At 32.2% G+C, this 17,665-nt stretch overlaps 3 protein-coding genes across 5 annotated transcripts in view; 2 read left to right on the top strand and 1 right to left on the bottom strand.

The window, feature by feature from the left end:
- Positions 1 to 5,421, top strand: LOC106670474. Of its 3 annotated transcripts, none has more exons than XM_014400870.2 (5): positions 1 to 256; positions 626 to 662; positions 2,103 to 2,139; positions 2,747 to 2,893; positions 4,138 to 5,421. In XM_014400870.2, the coding sequence occupies exons 4-5, from the start codon at positions 2,768 to 2,770 to the stop codon at positions 4,711 to 4,713; spliced, it is 702 nt and encodes a 233-aa protein (XP_014256356.1). In that variant the 5' UTR covers positions 1 to 256; positions 626 to 662; positions 2,103 to 2,139; positions 2,747 to 2,767; the 3' UTR covers positions 4,714 to 5,421. The 3 variants fall into 3 exon arrangements, with proteins under 3 accessions (XP_014256356.1, XP_014256357.1, XP_014256358.1); XM_014400871.2 differs by having other exon boundaries at positions 23 to 256; positions 2,756 to 2,893; XM_014400872.2 differs by lacking the exon at positions 2,103 to 2,139 and having other exon boundaries at positions 23 to 256.
- Positions 5,340 to 17,665, bottom strand: part of LOC106670473 — a 24,934-nt gene continuing 12,608 nt past the window's right edge. Inside the window, exons 2-6 of the mRNA XM_014400869.2 lie at positions 15,741 to 15,877; positions 12,503 to 12,767; positions 7,464 to 7,744; positions 7,251 to 7,394; positions 5,340 to 5,949 (exon numbers count right to left, since the gene is read on the bottom strand). Coding sequence (XP_014256355.1) covers positions 5,866 to 5,949; positions 7,251 to 7,394; positions 7,464 to 7,744; positions 12,503 to 12,767; positions 15,741 to 15,877 — 911 coding nt within the window. The 3' untranslated portion in view covers positions 5,340 to 5,865. The remainder of the gene's footprint in view (positions 5,950 to 7,250; positions 7,395 to 7,463; positions 7,745 to 12,502; positions 12,768 to 15,740; positions 15,878 to 17,665) is intronic.
- LOC106670472 (uncharacterized MFS-type transporter C09D4.1-like) overlaps positions 16,025 to 17,665 on the top strand; it is a 49,502-nt gene continuing 47,861 nt past the window's right edge. The window contains exon 1 of the mRNA XM_014400862.2: positions 16,025 to 16,100. Coding sequence (XP_014256348.1) covers positions 16,074 to 16,100 — 27 coding nt within the window. The 5' untranslated portion in view covers positions 16,025 to 16,073. The remainder of the gene's footprint in view (positions 16,101 to 17,665) is intronic.

Below are 17,665 nucleotides of genomic sequence, written 5' to 3' on the forward strand. Positions count from 1 at the left end.
GGCTACAACAACCTTTTTATCCACTTTTTGTTTTTTAAATGGCACGTTGACATCATTGTTTAATTTCTTCCCGAAATTTTTATTGTTATTTTCAAAATTTTCATTTCGGCTTTTTATTTTCGGATGAGGGTTTAAAAAAATAGAATGATATAAACAAAATGTTATACTGTAAATCGAGTCTCCATAATTTCTTCAGAGCGACTTACAATTGAGGATTTTTCTCTTGGGGGGGAAAAGCTGGAAATATCGGAAAAAGGTTTGTATATTAATATGACAAATTTAATTTTAAATCTGAATCTGAGAAATTTTACAAGACAAAATTGAATGGGAAAGCGATCAAAACTAGATAGAAGTAGAAAATTTATGCTTTATTATCGTTCATGTTATATTTAACTTAAAACAATGAGAGCGACTTAATACTTCGTCTGGCTTTTTTACATCCAAACTTGCAAAGCCATCTAACCTTCGGTTTGATTTGTAAACTTCTCATTTAACATATTTTTATACATTCATCACACTTAATAAAATGTCCGTTAAAATTATTTAAAGCATATTTGATTTAATCTACTTGATAATTATTATGTGACATAATGAAATATTTATAAGCGTTTTTTTTCTTTTTTAGTTGAGATGCTGAAAGTTGGAGACCATTTCCATGAAAGGTATCTTTGATTTTTTAATTTTATAAATTGGCTTGTTTACCAATGCTAAATTCTATATTATTTTTGATATAATCGAAATAGGCTTCTCCTTAAACTTACGGATAAATGCTTGAAAATTGGAATCTTCCAGTCAAAAAACATGGCTGACTTAAAACTTCGTATAATTTACACCCTTAATTCATCTGTAAAACTTAAAGATTTCCGTATTTACGAACTTGTTTTCAAAGGAGGAGATTGTTTTTGCGTAAACTCTGTTAAATCTTATGTATCATTTAGTGTCATTTTTTTTTCTTTACCGACAATGGAGGCATGTCAGCTCCCTATGCCCTGGTGGAATATCGAGTACTCCATCGACCCTCTCTCTTACTCATTTAGACGCAGACACAGAACTATATAAATATATTACATACAATAATTATACAATAAGGGATTATATTATACAATCTTTTAAAATACATATTTCCCTTAAAAATCTGAACAGGGGACCCGACAACACACTCTCATGCTCAAGTATTTGTATCAGGTATAATGCCTACTCGCTCCCTATAAGGGGTCGTGGCATGGCACTCCTTGACCAAGTGTGACACACTGAGCTGCACCTTTGACGGGTTCACCCCAAAAGCGGGTGTCTTTGTGTCAACCGTGTATGTCCTATCTCAAACGGGTGAACACAACTTGCATTTCAGACAATCAGTGGGTCATCTCTCAGTCGCGTTCTTGATATGCCATCTAGCGCATTGATGCTGGCATCGTTCTTTTATTACGTACTTTATTGCTCGTGCAGGTAACTGGGCTGGAATGTGGTTGTTTGGTTTGAAGGGTGAAACATCTCGTCTTTTGCGGCCTCGTCTGCATATACGTTGCCCCTAGATTGTAATTAAAATATGCCAATTGAATGTTAGCTTTTAATTCCCCTTATAAAAATTGAAAAGCAATTTTTTGTAATGTATTAACCAAAAATCACTACACCATTTTTAATTAAACAATTTTCATCTATTTTTGCAACAAAAGAAGCAAATTTTATTTATTTATCTGTTTAAGTAATAAAAGGGCGATCAACGTCTATGGGTTATGTTTCACCTTAACACTCATAACCTCATCAACTTTATTGATTCTCTAGCCATTAGATATCCATGAGTGATTATAGTGCCCTATTCTCAGACGAGTCAAGACTATTTTCTATTTTGTCGCTAGGCAAGAAGAGTTCCAGGGTGCAACATTCCACTTTATATCCCTTAGCTTGTTGTTATTTATCCCAGCCCATGCTTTCTACCATTGCTACCTATTCTATTATCTTCTATTCTATTATCTGCTACCTATTCTATCCATTGCTATTCTAGTGATCAGGATGATTGGAAATGCCAAATAATTTTTGACCAAATCAGCATATTTATAATATTATTGTGAAAAATTTAATCAACTCAATTTTTTCTTTTCCAGTTCAGATACCAAAATTACAAAATAATTGCTGTAAAAGGTATCCTAATTTTTATTTTTATTATTATGCGCCTAATATATGAACAATTTATGCATTTGCTTATTACAGCTCTCACCGGTATTTCATGATTTGTGAAATATTGTGATGAGATCTGTGAAACGATGAACTTGGAGCTTGATTTCATCATCTCCAATTGTCTCGTCTGTCCATTCTCACTGTTCCAAAGCAAATCCGACAGGCAAAAACAGTGAAGGCAGATTGGGTCAGTCAAATATGATAAATGCTTAGACAAACTTACAAATTTTTGCTTAATGATTTTTTTCCCCCAGATTGCTCCAAAAAGTTCTGACTTTTTATTTATATTTATTAAATAATGTGCTTCTGCCTTGCTAGTCTTAAACTACTAAACTGTCTGTTTATGTATCTTTCATTGTAATTTTTTTAACAATAATCGCACAAAACAAGCAAAAAATATTAAAGTCTTCCAATTAAACAAATTAAAACTTAAAGGTTTAGAATTTATATATTAAAATGGAAAAAAAAAATTTCATGTCTCATTTTATCGTTGAGAGTTGTATTTTTGAAAATAAATTTATACATACTTTTGAATGTAAATTTATAATTATGTATGAATGATTATTATTAGTTTTTCAAGCCAAGAAGTAAAATGCGCCAATTCAAGGAAGATGAAGATGAGGCAAAACAAAAACAGGAGATGATGGCATATTTTACTTCAGTATCTTCAACGTTAATGGACTTGGCCCATAATAAGTTTGCAGATGGAACATGGCAGGTATGTATAATACTGAATCAATTTTCACCTGACCAAATATTATTTATATTAAGGTGTATATTTCTTAAACAAATATTTAGGTTTATTCAAATATATTTATTTTAATACTTTCACTAACAAAAAAGGCTTCATTCACTGCTATTTTTGACTTAGTAACATACTAAAAAGTTAACTACATTATGCTTTTCTGAATTTTATTTGTTTGTTAACAACAATTTTGAAAACCATTTGCAAGTATATGTTTTAAATTTTGGATGTTGCACAATATGCTGCATAAAATACGAAATAAATAAAACCACCCTACATCTATCTATAAAAGAAAAAGCAACCACATGTAGTAAAAGCTTTATTAAAATTTTATATTTTACTTTTCAAAAAAAAAAAGAAAAAAAAAAGAAAATTAAAATTTTGCCTCATTAATATAGCTTTTTTTCTGTCAAATTAACCCTTTTTAACTACAAATTAACTTTTTAAATTGTAAATTAACCTTTTTTCATTTTAAATTAACACTTTTTCACTACAATGAATCCTTTTTAATTGTAAATTAACCATTTTTTAACTACAAATTAACCCTTTTTAACAAAAAAATAACGCTTTTTAATTAAAACAATTAACTCTCTTTAAATAAAAAATTAATTGGTCTCTTAAAATGCATACGAAATGTAATTACAATTACTTTAAAGTTATACAAAATTAATTATAAAAATAAACGATTCTTCAATTTTTAATGTGAGATTTAAAATAAAATATAGCAATTGGCCACTTAAAATCTGTAATAATGAAATTACCCTTTTTTATTTCAAAATAACCTTTTTTAACATCAAAGTAACCTTTTTAACCTGAAATTAACCTTTTTTACTTTAAATTAACCATTTTTAATTTCAAATTAACTCCTTCAAAGCAATAAAAACCTTAAGAGATAAAAATAATGGGTTTCTTAAAAATTATATGAAATTAATTACAATCATAATTAAAAAGTTATATAGAATTCAATATAAAAACAAATGATTCTTGTATTTTTAATTTGAGATTTTTTTTTAATATAAAATGATTGGCCAGTTAAAACCTTTCATAATCAAATTATCCCTTTTTAACTTCAAACTACCCTGTTGTTTAGCCTAGTTCAACAAGACAAACTGTCAACTTAAATTTACTTTAACAATTTGTTATTGATGGCCCCTGATCCCTAACCAGTGTTGATGGCCTTTGGATTAAAAAATGTTTAAATTTCAATTTTATTTTAGATACCACTGAATCAAAGGGATGAAGATATAGAAGTATCATATCAAATGCCATTTGTTAAAAAAGTTAGTTATGCTGTAGAACAAAACAAACCACAGAAACTTAACACCAAAGGAAATACTAACACAGGGAGCAAAAAAGTACCTGGTACGGCGTCGAGTCATTTGCCAGATACTCCTCGTCCGACAGGGCCATTGCCGCTGAAAGAGGCAATCCCAAAGAAAAAAGATTTGCAAAAAATGACACCCCACACCAAAATTCCTCCGGAGAAAAAAGCACTCGCCACACAGCCCCGTGGGACGGTACCGGTAAAAGTGGCTGGTGATACTGACAGGCGTATAAGAAAAGGCAGTGAAGACCCTGCGGCAGCAGGTCCCAGTAAAGCGCGTAACCGGGATGAAGAATACGCAGCTTACCAAAAAGACTGGGGCTTGGCCAATGTTGAACAGTCTTCTAAAAGCACTACTAAACCTACTGTAGAACCGACCCAACCAATTGAGCAGAACCCTCCAAAAGCCCCCTCCAAGTCACAAGAAAACGCTCCCCAGGCAAAAAAAAATTTAAATAAACCTAAATGATCATTCGAAGTATACAAATCACATGTTGATATGAATCAAAAAATGATTTTTTTTTTTGTGGAAGAATTTCTTTAATATATAATTTGTGTTGAAATAATTGTGTTCTTTATTGATAACTTATTTATTTGCTCGATTGACAATTTCTGCTAATAAGCCGAGTTAACCAACAAAATAAACATTGATTTGAATTAAATCTTACAACAATTTGTAAAATTTATATTAAAAGAATACAATTTACATATTTGACTATTATTTTACACATTTGATGTTTCATTCAAATTAAAGTTTTCATAAAGTTAAAAAACATGTTTCACTGTTAATTGAGGTTTATAAATTAAATTGAAACAAAAAGAAGACAATGATGTTACATTATGAAACCAATGCTTTTACATAAATGATATAAAAATTAAATTATGATATGACAGTTCTTTGTAAAGTAACTTAAAGTTACAAAAATATAAATTTTATGCATCTGTACACAAAACGCAATAGTATTCCCTTCATTTTACAAAATAGAAACATTTATCAATACTTTTTATTATTAACATATTTCGGAAAATGGAAGAGTTTCCAAATTCAATTATAGCCAAATTGTGTAATAGGAGGGATAAATGGAAGAAATAAAGTTACCTTCAATATTACTTTATATAAATTAAAATTTACACATGTTACAAGTATGAAACTTTCCTTGCGAAATGCTATGTAAATTGCTGACAAATTTTTGTTACCAAAATGAATTCTAAACAGTCATGAATTGACTTTATTAATTAAGTGCTAGTTGTTAAAGCAAATTCAGCAAATTTGTGATTTTTTCATTAAATCACTCATCTAATATGTAACATTGCATATGTGCTAATAAGAATGACATATATTTAATAAGTTCTTCTTCTGAAAGGAATAAAGTAAATTTGTTATTCACAAATGAATAAATTTTAATTTAAAAAAACAAAATTACTGGGTCAACACAACATATTTTAATATCTTAATTTACATTTGATTAAATTACTTGTTAACTAGCATTTGAAGCTTAATAAATGCAAATAAAATATAAATGAATATAAGTGCTTAAATTAATCATTCATTTATTAAACATTAATTTCTAGCCTTCAAGATTTTCATATATATTCTGAAAAGCATCGATTCCTTTTCTGTTTAGAGAACGAGTACTTCAAAAGTATCTTTTGCAATTTCTTCACCACCGTAAGAAATGTAGCACACTTTGTGACTTGGTTGTACCTAGAAAAAATAAATAGTTTTATAAATGCATTTTTTAAAGATTGAAATTTAATAAAAATTTAAGTGAAACATTTTACTATTTCGATTTTCTAAACTTTCAGTTGTCTTGAAAACTGTGTGTATTTGAAAGGAAGTCTTAAAAATGAGCTAAATTGTTTAAAAAATCATTAATTCATAGATAATTTAATAAGAACTTATGACTTCTGGTGGGTTTTGGCAGTTCGGGCTCAGACCTCGGTTTTATCCGTTCTAGCGCTGAAGTTAAGCTCCAGGAGTTATCAAAAGCTAAGTAATTTCAGCCCCGAATGCATGTAATTTTTATATCTAAACCCATTCTTCTTAAATACATTCTTTGCTATATATATAACATTCACTCAAATAGGGTGTTGGAGTACTGTTTTGTTTTGTCCAAAAATAGGAACCGATGACCCAAATTCTCCTGCACAATTCTTATATCGTGTACCAAATCTACACTTTCGCTATATGGAGAACGAATGACCCCATTCAATTATGTTGGACATGCTGAGCAACCTTTCTCTACATGTTGGAAACATACACAGGCTTTGGCCCAAAAGTGTTCATGTGTCAACTTCACATGGCCTATTTTTAGTCAAGTATGATCCGTTTTTAGTAATGATTGAGGTAGTATATCGAATATGTCGATTCACTTATTGGAAAAGATGGTTCTGCTCACAAACTGTTTTTACCAGCAATCCGGAATTCAAACAATAAATGTTTACCATAAGGCATAAATCAACAAATCTCAACGTGAATTGTAGAAGTGACTTGCAAATACACTGCCATGTTCTAATAGATTGATGGATGATTGAAATGTCGGATTTGCAAATCACTCCAACAATTCACGTTGAGAGACATGTTTGTATATTTCTGCCTGGTGATGTCCATATATCGTTCGAAACCCAGATTGCTGCTAAATACAGTTTGTACATAGAATCATTTTTTTTTCAAATAAGTGATCCATTTTTTTCTATTAAGATCCTCTGAAAACCATTTATTGTTTGAGCACTTGATACTTGAGAGCTTTTCTGCCCATTCAGCTTATCAATGCTTTCAATATCTTTTAATCATGGTTTTAATTGCATTTTTAGCATAAGAGAGCTGGATTGAGGTTAGGGCTGGAGGTTGGTCGCACATTTTTGTCACCCTTCAGACTTTTGTCACATCGCATGTCATTCACTCCACTTCATACTTTATATTTATTAAGTAACAAAAAAGGTTAATTTAGTTGGTAATTTGAGTCTTAACTCCATTTAACACTATTATTAAAATGTAGCACTTACTTTTCCAACAGTGAGAGTATCTAAGTGTTGAGCTCTGCCAACAAACAGCGGTTCACCTGTTTCACTAACTCCTCCTTGCAAGGCATTCATCGGGATTTGATCACCAGTTGCTGGCACCCAGTTGGGACAGCACCCAGTTAAGACCTAAACAAACAGACATTAGAGAAAAAATTAGAACGAAACCAAAACGCATTGTCCCAGCAACAACATTACCTCATACTCTGTTTTACCATGTTCTTCTCCTCCCCAAGCTACATAACAGACACCATGCGATGGAAGTACTTTTCCTGGAATCGTGGCTCCATTGTGTAGTGCGCGTCCAACATAGGTTTTTTCATTATCAAATCCTCCTTCAACTGCATCAGGAAACAATGTCCCTCCAGAACAAGGCTTCCACACAGGGACACCCCCAGGTGTGGCAGGGGGAGCATCTGCAGGAGGAGGTACCCATCCGACCGGTTGAGATTCAGCTACTTTCCAACCAGGCCAATTATCTAAAAGACAAATTAAATCATATAAATATATAAACACTAGATCTATGGGCTGTTGTAATTCTTTATTTTATAGTTATAGAGTAATAAAAAAACTTCTCCAAAGAAAACTTTATTTGAGGAGGACAGACATAGCCCTGAAATGCATAGCATTCATTTTTAAATGAAGAATTTATTAAAAAAAATATGTTGCATAATATACGAAATAAATAAAACCATCCTCCATCTATAAAAGAAGCAGTTACAAAAACATTTTTTTAAATTTAATTTTTTAATATACAAATTAATTAAGAGTGTGCGTCATAAATATAGCTTTTTCCCGTCAAATTAACTTCTCTTAACTACAATTTAACCCTTTTTAACTTCAAATTAACACTTTTTAACTACAACGTAACCCTTCTTTAACTACAAATTAACCCTTTTTAACTAAAATTAGGCCCTTTTCATTGCAAATTAATCCTTTTCAACTAAAATTAGGCCCTTTTCATTTCAAATTAATCCTTTTCAACTAAAAAAAATTACCGTTTTTATTTTCAAATGAACCAGTTTTAATCAATTAACCCTTTTTAAATACACATTAACCCTTCTTAACTAAATATTAACTTTTTACTTTCAAATTTAACTTTTTCTAGCTGCTCCTTAACCCTTTTTAATTTCAAACTAACTCTTTCTTTAAAGTTATAAAACCCTTAGGTGATAAAAAAAAATTGACCATATAAAATCCATATGAAAATTAATTACAATTACAATTAAAAATTACACAGAATTAAATATAAAAACAAAGATTCTTCTATTTTTAATTCGAGTTTTTTTAAATACATAAAATAATTGGTCACATAAAGTCTTGAATCATCAAATTAACCCTTTTTAACTTAAAATTACCCTTTTTTTAATTTCAAAATAACACTTCTTAATTCCAAATTAACCTTTTTTTAATTTCAAACCAACTCTTCCTTTTAAGCAATAAAAAAACTTAGGAGACAAAAAATAATCGACCACTTAAAAACCACATGAACATTAATTAAAATTATAATTAAAAGTTATATAGAATTAAATATAAAAACAAATGATTCTTGAATTTTTCATTTGAGATTTTTTTAAAATATAAAATAATTGGTCACTTTAAATTTTGAAGAATAAAATTAACCCTTTTTAACTTCAAATTAACCCTCTTTTAACATTTAGGAGATGGTACGAAATATAAGCATGTAAAATAAAATTCCTGTATATTTGAGCATTAAAAATAAAAATAAAATAAAATGGGCTCTGAGATCATTTGAAAATTAATCATAATTAAGTAAAAACTAAAATAAAAAAATAAAGGAATCTTCTTTTAATTTGACAATTTAAAAAATAAATAAATAAATAAAATGCGTTCTTATATAAAATACCATATGAAAAAATATTGCTATTATAAATAATTGTTATTTAAAATTAGAAATAAAAAACAAACTGTTTTGAAATATAAAATAATTGGTCTATAAAATAATTATTTTATATTTTAATAAAAGGTTCATGAAGAATCATTTGTTTTTACATTTAATGAACTATTAGAAGCCTTTGTAAAGGAAGTGGGTTGGCACTCTGCAGACAGGACCCAAATTAACCAACTATCAGAGAAATCTCTAAAGCAGAAGATAAGCTGAGAATGGACTGTGAACATTTCTCACAGCGCCAATTAATCTTGCAAGGCTTGAGAGGAAAGGTTGAAGAACACACTAAAGATAAGGAAATGCTGAAACACTTCTGACAGACTAATCTAGTGAGGATAGGCAGACCAAAATGATCAGTAATGACCAAGTTAGGGGCTTCTTCACCCCGCAGGAGCAGGAGCTCTTCTTGGAAACAAGATTCACCACATTTTTTATTTTGGTAATTCTAAACATGTATGAACTAAGAACAGCATGGCCTAAGTGAGCTAAGAAGAGATGGTTCAATATTGAATGAAAGTAATCGTAGCCAAACAAAATGCCATTTAACAAATTTTACCTAAAATATTTCTTACAACAAAAATAAATCATGCAGTATGGCTTTAGTCCTAAAATCAAGATCTGTGTTGATTTTACAAATAACCTTGCTGTGTAAATTTTTTAAAATTGTTCTTTGGTTCAATAATGTGGCTCACAAGGAACTCAGGAAGTCAGGGGGACCGCGGTAGCCGAGTGGTTAGCATGAGAGACTCTCACGCCACGGTTGTGGGTTCGATTCCCACCGTCGCCTCTGGCCCTTTTTTCCCGATAACCCCCAATTTGAACAACATCTATAAGAATTCGTCATGGCTAATATGCAAAGATCCTAAGACAAAAAAAAACACTCAGGAAGTTTGCAATTTCCCATGACATTGGAATATATTATTACAAAAATGTAGATATAATTGTATCATTCAGGATGTGTAGTTACTGCACCCCTTAAGAGCTACTGTATACCCTGTTCTGTGCTTATAGCACACTGGTGAGTACTAGGTCATCAAGGAACTTAAACTAGCAGGCAAAACTCTTCCTCCAGCATGCAAATGTGGCACCACAGTTTATTAGTAGGTGTATTGGTGCTTCTTTGCAGAATGTACACGTGCCGTTGTATTATAGTACCTCAGACGTCCATTCAGACTGCATTGTCCTGTGAACAATACTGTCAGGATTCAAAGTTTATTCCTGCCTCCTTTGATTCCATTGTTTCTTTTCTTCCAAAATTTGATAGAAGGTTCTTGGATTGTTTATGTCCAATGACATTCCACTGTTTCATTTTCTTTTTGTCTTTTTTGTTTAAGACACTCATTGAAAATGTGAATTCTTATGCCACAGAAGGGCTCCAGCGGTATAGCAGCCACTTTCCTTGCAAGGGCGTCCGCTATCTCATTGCCCTCTGACATGTCTGGGATTCAGCAGGGTGTAACTTTATTTTGCATAACTAATCTATTGAATTTAGTTTTGTAATTCAGCACCATCTTTGAGCTAATGATTTTCTTGAGCTTAATGTTTTGATTGCTGCTTGGCTATCTGACATCTATTATTCTCGTTTTTGTACCCTTTGTTCAGATTGAACTGGGTGCATCTCTCAACTGTATGGAATTCAGCGTGGAAGATACTGGTGGGAGGGCCGTGAGAACTGAGTTCCGGGACCGAATACTCCTGCCCTTGCAAGAATCAAAAGCCAATGAAAAATAAAGTAAAGAAACATTTTTTCACGAAACATATAAACATAACAAAAGCCATCGACTTCAACTTTTCTTTAATCCATGTTAAATTGTAAAGTACTTTGACATTAATTAACATAACTGCGGCAAACACAAAACTTAAATTACGGGCGCTAACGCTAACGAAGAAGTAATGGCAGTTATACGAAGATAAACTTCATGATTATTACAATCGTCAAATGAATTGTAAAAAAAGTCTTACCCATTATTTATCGCCGTTTTAGCTTATATTCTTTAGAGGATAAAATACACCACGTCAGTAGACAACAGTAGAACGAAAACTAGCGTGAACAAAGGTCATCACGTCCCCACCAACTTACAAGACGCCGCTTTCCATCGTATATTATGCAATATTGTTTCATGCCCTGTGGTCTAGCAATTTTAGCCTAGATTTATGACAAAATTGTTAACTACCGACTATGACTTGCTGTACACAGTTTTATTTGAAAATGTGACGAAATACGTTTATGGGCTATGGGTTACTTATGGATTTTTGGTATTAGGTAATGTTTTAAATATTTTGCGCGATAAATGCAAAAATATCCTTCAAATATGCGATATTGTTCAAATATGCAATTTTATGCGATATTCTTCAGATATGCAAAAATATGCTCTATAAAACTTAACCTACGGCTTCCTAGATACATGATTTGGAAAGAATTGATTTCCTCGGTCGTATGTGGTGGCAAACAAAATATGCAACTGCATAAAAATCCGATCTCAAGTTATATTTTTCCTGGATTATCTGCTACATGGCAGTAAAACGATTAATATAAAGAGAAGTTAGATGCCTTGTGCAATATTTGATTTGGTAAAAAGTAGACCATGGATGTCAGCATCACTTTTCTTGGCTAATCCGTGTTCCATATTTGGCCGATTTATTTATTAGTTAAATAGAGAAAATGACATATTATCGACGTGCCACGATGCAGAGGCACCCCAAGATGTTCGAATTCCGACGGAGGATGGCGACGGTATAGACGATCATCGGAGTCAGGTCGTCGCCGATTTGTCCAATAGCTGTTTGTGTCTTTTTTTTCAAACAAAGCTATTTTTGAAGCTTCTTCGTGATATTGCCTGTTGGACAGCGAAGAAAAAAGCCAAAAATCATAACCGGTGGAAGGAATGATTGAAGAGGATTGACCTATGCCACTGTCTGGTAGGAGAGATCAAAATAAGTTTAGGAGTACACTACAAAAGCAATACCTTTTTCCGTCAAATTAACCCTTTTTAATTTCAAATTAACCATTTGTTTAAAGCATTACCAAATTTATGAGATCATACGAAATATAAACATGAAAAGTAAAATTCCTACACACACTGATAAATTTAACGCACCACTCAATTGATTTAGTTTAAAATTAAATCCATTATCTTTCTACATTAGTTACAGATAATTAAGAGCTATCGTAGGCAAAATAAACAGTTCATAATGATTCGTTTACTTTTGTACCGAGTAATCCCATTTGGTAAAAAGTAGACCATGGATGTCAGCATCACTTTTCATGGCTAATCGTGTACCATATTTGGCTGATTTATTAATTAGTTAAATAGAGAAAATGACATACTGTCGACGTGCCAAGAGCCAGAGGCACCCCAAGATGTTCGAATTCCGACGAAGGGAAGAGTGTCGAGGACGGGGTCGGTATAGACGAGCATCGGAGTCGGGTTGTCGCCGGCCCCGAAGGCCAGCGTCTGGTGGTAATAGGTAAGCCAGAATTCCCGGTATTCGTCAGCACTCAGAACTCCAGGGAGTTCGAGTTCGCACAGTTCTGGCTTTTCCCTGTTTTTCCTAAAGGCAACCTTCGAGTTTTTCCAACCGCCCACGAATACCTGAAAAGAAAAAAGAAATTTATTTGCAAAATGACTGGGTATTTTATCTGCAATGTTCAAATATCTTAATTGTATCATAAGCCAATTGTTTGCCGCCAGATAACTTTTGACCTTATTGTACACTGACAGACAAAAATTTCCGCCCACTTGTAATATAACTTGATTTGTATATATTTTTATATATTAATCAGTTTCACGTTGTTTAACGTTTAATAATTGAGTACTTGTCTTAAAAGTTAAAAAAGTTAAAAGTTAAAAAAATGTAAATTGCTAAGGAAAATGAAAAATAAGAAAAATTTAAAAAAAGACGGACAGATAAAATTTGTTTTAATTTTGTTTTAGATTTTTAATTAAGATTTCAATATCGCGTATTTCCTCCTCTATCCTTAAATACATCTCAAAGACGCCTAGGCATACTTTGTACCAGTCTGGAAATGTATCTTTCCTGGAGGGTAGCCCATTCTTCATGAAGAGTGCTTTCAAGAATAGGATTGTTTCAGGAAGTGATGGACGTGCTCTTATTCGTCTTTTGAGGTTATCCCATAAATGTTCGATGAGGTTCAAATCTGCTGGCCAGGCTAAGACCCTGATGTTATGCTGGTGAAGGTACGTTTGTACTATGCGAGCGACATGTGGACGGGCTTTATCCTGCATTGGGATAAGGATTGTCGCCTATTTCATCGAGGACAGACAACGCATGATGTTACAAAATTTCATCCACAAAGCGGGTGGTCTACGCGAACAACAACCAACTCTGTGCGACTTTCCATTGAAATTCCCGCCCACACCATCACTGAGCTACAGTGAAAAGGTTGACTCTGGGGAAAATTACAGGCTTCGTACTTTTCATTTCGCCTTTTCCACACTTTTTCACGTCCATCTGGAGATCGTAGAGCAAATCTTCACTCCTCTGTATAGAGTACAGCAGACCATCGTCCAAAGACCAATGGCTGTGTTCTCGAGGAAATGCTAACCGTGCAACTTTGGGTGTTAGGGTACTCTTACGGGGCGAAAAGTCATCAGTCCATACTGCTAACCTTCTTCAAGCAGTGCGTTCAGAAATTTGGACACCTCGAACTTTCTTGAGCTAATGAATCGCTTGAACAACAGTATGTGCCGGTTTCACAAAATTCTCGATGTCAAAAAACGGTCATCCTGTGGTTCTGTTACCCTAGGGCGTCCAGAACCAGGCCTTCTATGGTAGGACCCAATTTCTCGAAAACGGCATCTGCCAGAGTTTGGTAGGGAACTCCGACGGCAAAAGCCGCATACCTGATGGAATATCCATCATCAATAACTGCCACACCACGCGCAACATCCTCAGCACGAAGTGGCATTTTAAGATTAAAAATTGAAATTAAGAATACAAAGATGATAACTAAACAGTTTGTTGCTTCAGTATTTAAATGAGACTGAATAATCATTTTAAATTCCGTAAAAAGTAAACATTGAAAAATCGTTAATCCTTGTTTCAGATTAAGGCTTAAGCGTGTTTACCTCTAATTAATATTCCCAATTTAAAAATAGCATAAACAAATATTTATTCATAAAAACAATGAGTCAAATGAAGGGCAGAATTTTCTTTAATAGAGAAAATGAAAAAAAAAAAAATCAGTTGGGTGGAATTTTTTGCATAGTATAGTATATCTCTACAGGGTGTTCGGCTATTCGTGTTACAAACTTTGCCAGTAGATTGTACATTCAAAATGGAACCAACAAGTCCTAATTAACTATGGTCCGAATCTCAACAGTTTCGGAGTTGTTACACTTTTTCTGATTTTTTAAGATATCAGAAAATACCTTGCTTCAAATAAACAATGATAACTCCAAATCTAAACTTTTTTGGAAAGATCCGTTGATATAATTGAAAAGTACGTTAAATCTCCAATAAGATGTGATCAATACTAAACTTGTAAACGTTGGTGAAATAAGCGAAAAATTTTTTGTTTTTTTCAAAGTTGAAAAACTTACTATGGAGATTCTAAACCTCTATTTCCAAACCTAGAGACCGGCAAATTTCAGAAAACGTACTCCATTTAATATCGTTTTTAGTGGTGCAATTGCTTTTTTAATTACTTTTTTCAAAGACGAAGAAATTGATGAAGGAAAGGAGAAAACCTTGGTTGACGGATTGGTAAGGTGGAAAATTAAAAAAAGAATGTAAAAACTTAAGGAAAGGACAAACGGTACGCCAACAGCTGAGTAATTAAAAAATTACTACTTACAAATTTCATTCAGCAACAATCTCGTTCCAACATCAGTCAAAGAGTCAATTCACAATACAAAAATCGCAAATATAGCACATAATAACGCGACAGTTTGCCTTTATTTCTACGTTTAAATAATAACAAAGTATAACGAAAAATGTTCTTCGGAGGTGTTTTGACACCTAATACTTTTTCTGGGAGGGTCTAAACAATTAAAAACAAATCTAAATCAGAAGAGTGAACACCTGCAACGTTTTGGAGGGATGACCAACTATGGCAATATTGGCATAAGATCCACTGGAAACATTTTTTTTGGTTCCAATATGAGTCCGTTCCATCAGAGTGAACACCTGCAATGTACAAGGTTTTGAAGGGATGACCCAACTCTGGACAAATTGGCATAAGATCCTCTTGAAATATTTTTTTTTTTTGGTTAAAGGGATGGCTTATCCAACATGAGTTCGTTCCAGAAGGATGAACACCTGCAACGTACAAGGATCTGAAGGGATGACCAACTCTGGCAATATTGGCTTAAGATCCTCTGGAAACATTCTTCTTGGTTCGAAGATTGAGGATTATCCAATATGAGTTCGTTCCAGAAGAGTGTACACCTGCAACGGATGAGGTTTTGGACAGTACGAACTGCTCCTTTCTCCTCGTACAAAACAACACTCATCGAGTTGACTATTTGACACACTATATTAAGATTGTACAGTAGAAGAAAAGCGATGTTAAGACTATTGCTGACATGCTGAAAAGCACATACCTCGAACATGGGATTCGTTTGCATCTGTTGGCCAGAGACAGCTAGATGGGCGTCGCTGGGAGCTCTGACTTTGAATTTCAACGCCTTCGTAGGGCAGTCGAAGAAGAAATAGTCCAAAGAGTCCGGTGTTTCCTTTTCTGAAATGGACAAATCCGTTAATGACTTTTTAAAAATAGAAATAAAACACCTAGGTAAATATAAGGGCTAATTGGTCAGCCTTTGTTCGTGATAAGATTAGATTACATGGGAATTATTTTATGTACATAAACAAAAAATGAACATCACACTTTACTTTGAGACGTTTTCGCGTTAGTATCGTTGATACGATAGGATATGACTAATTCTGAAGAGGGAAGAAATGTGAGTATATCATTCATAAATATAATTTTCAAAGTTTCTTTTGTATTTGCATTTGCTCGTGTCAGAAGTGTAGAGCCGTCAATTTTTTTTTCTTGCCATACCAAAGAAATGGTACGGAATCGGGCCAGTCTCTGGACTATCGTTCACTCATTCACTGTTTACTCTTTTACAAATCGGTGTTTCAAAATCGATTGAAATCGGAAGACTTTCAATCATTGAAAATTATTTAAAAGTCCGCGGTCTTTTAATAGGATTAAAAACAAACCAAAAACAAGATGTAAAGGAGTAACAAATGTCCTAATGCTAAATGGAAAAACCGTCTGAAGATTACAAGAAAATAGAACTTTTGGTAGTTATTATGAGAGGAAAAATGAAGATGGACAAGAACAAATGTCTTTACAGATCATCTTTGATAGACCGAACCAGAGAGGATAGACCAATTGATAAATGAACCAATTATTAGGTCGTCAACCCGAACAACACTGGAGGAAATCTCACGAAATTGCTGGAAAACTATCATGGGTGAAAAGGACCCGTTGCGTGATGCAAGTTGTGCGCTGCACCGTTGCGTATCAGTGTCCTGCAACGTTATACGGATGAAACTAACTTTCATATGGTCTTCTAAGAAACCGCTTATTTATATAAAAAACAAAAATCCGCAAACATACAAGAATTTTATTTTATATGCTTGTATTTCATACAGTTTTCTAAATTTTTTAATGCTTTGAAGAAAGGGTTAATTTGAAGTTAAAACGGGTCAATTTAAAATTACAAAGAGTAGAAAGTTATAATGGTTAATTTCAAATGATAAAAGTTTAATTTGATATGAAAAATGAATACATTTACATTAAAAGAAAGTTAATTTAAAGTTAAAAAGGATTTAACGTTTTAAAAAGTTAATTTGCGATTGAAAAAATTAATTTGCAGTTCAAAAAAGTTAATTTGAAATTGAAAAAATGAATTTGCAGTTCAAAAAGGTTAATTAAAATTTAAAAATGTCAATTTGAAACTTTAAAAAATTAATTTAAAGTTAAAAAAATAATAATTTGAAATTAAAAGGGTGAATGTAATTTTAAAGTCCTTAAAGAGTAATTTGCAAATTGAAAAAGCTTAATGTGCAGTTAAAAAAAGGACGATTTGAAATTAAAAAGGGTTAATTTAAAGTTAAAAAAGGTTGATTTGAAATTATAAAAGTTTAATTTGAACTAATTAACTAACTAACACAAAAAAGTTAATTTAAAATTTAAAAAAAGTTAATTTGCAGTTTTAAAAGGTCAATTTGAAATTAAAAAAGGGTTAATTTAAAAATAAAAAATGTCAATTTGAAATTAAAAAGGGTTAATATGAAATGAAAGAGGGATATTTTGACATTAAAAAATGTTATTTTGAAATTATAAAAGTTTAATTTGAAATTAAAAAGAGATATTTTATAAATTGAAATTAAAAAGGGATATTTTGACATTAAAAAGGTTAATTTGAAGTTAAAAAGAGTTAATATAAGTTTAAAGTTTTAAAATGTTAATTTGTAATTGAAAAAGGTTAATTTGCAGTTAAAAAAGGTTAAT

Source organism: Cimex lectularius, unplaced genomic scaffold, assembly GCF_000648675.2.
Source record: "Cimex lectularius strain Harlan isolate CLEC.00 unplaced genomic scaffold, Clec_2.1 scaffold31, whole genome shotgun sequence".
NCBI classification, from domain to species: domain Eukaryota; kingdom Metazoa; phylum Arthropoda; class Insecta; order Hemiptera; family Cimicidae; genus Cimex; species Cimex lectularius.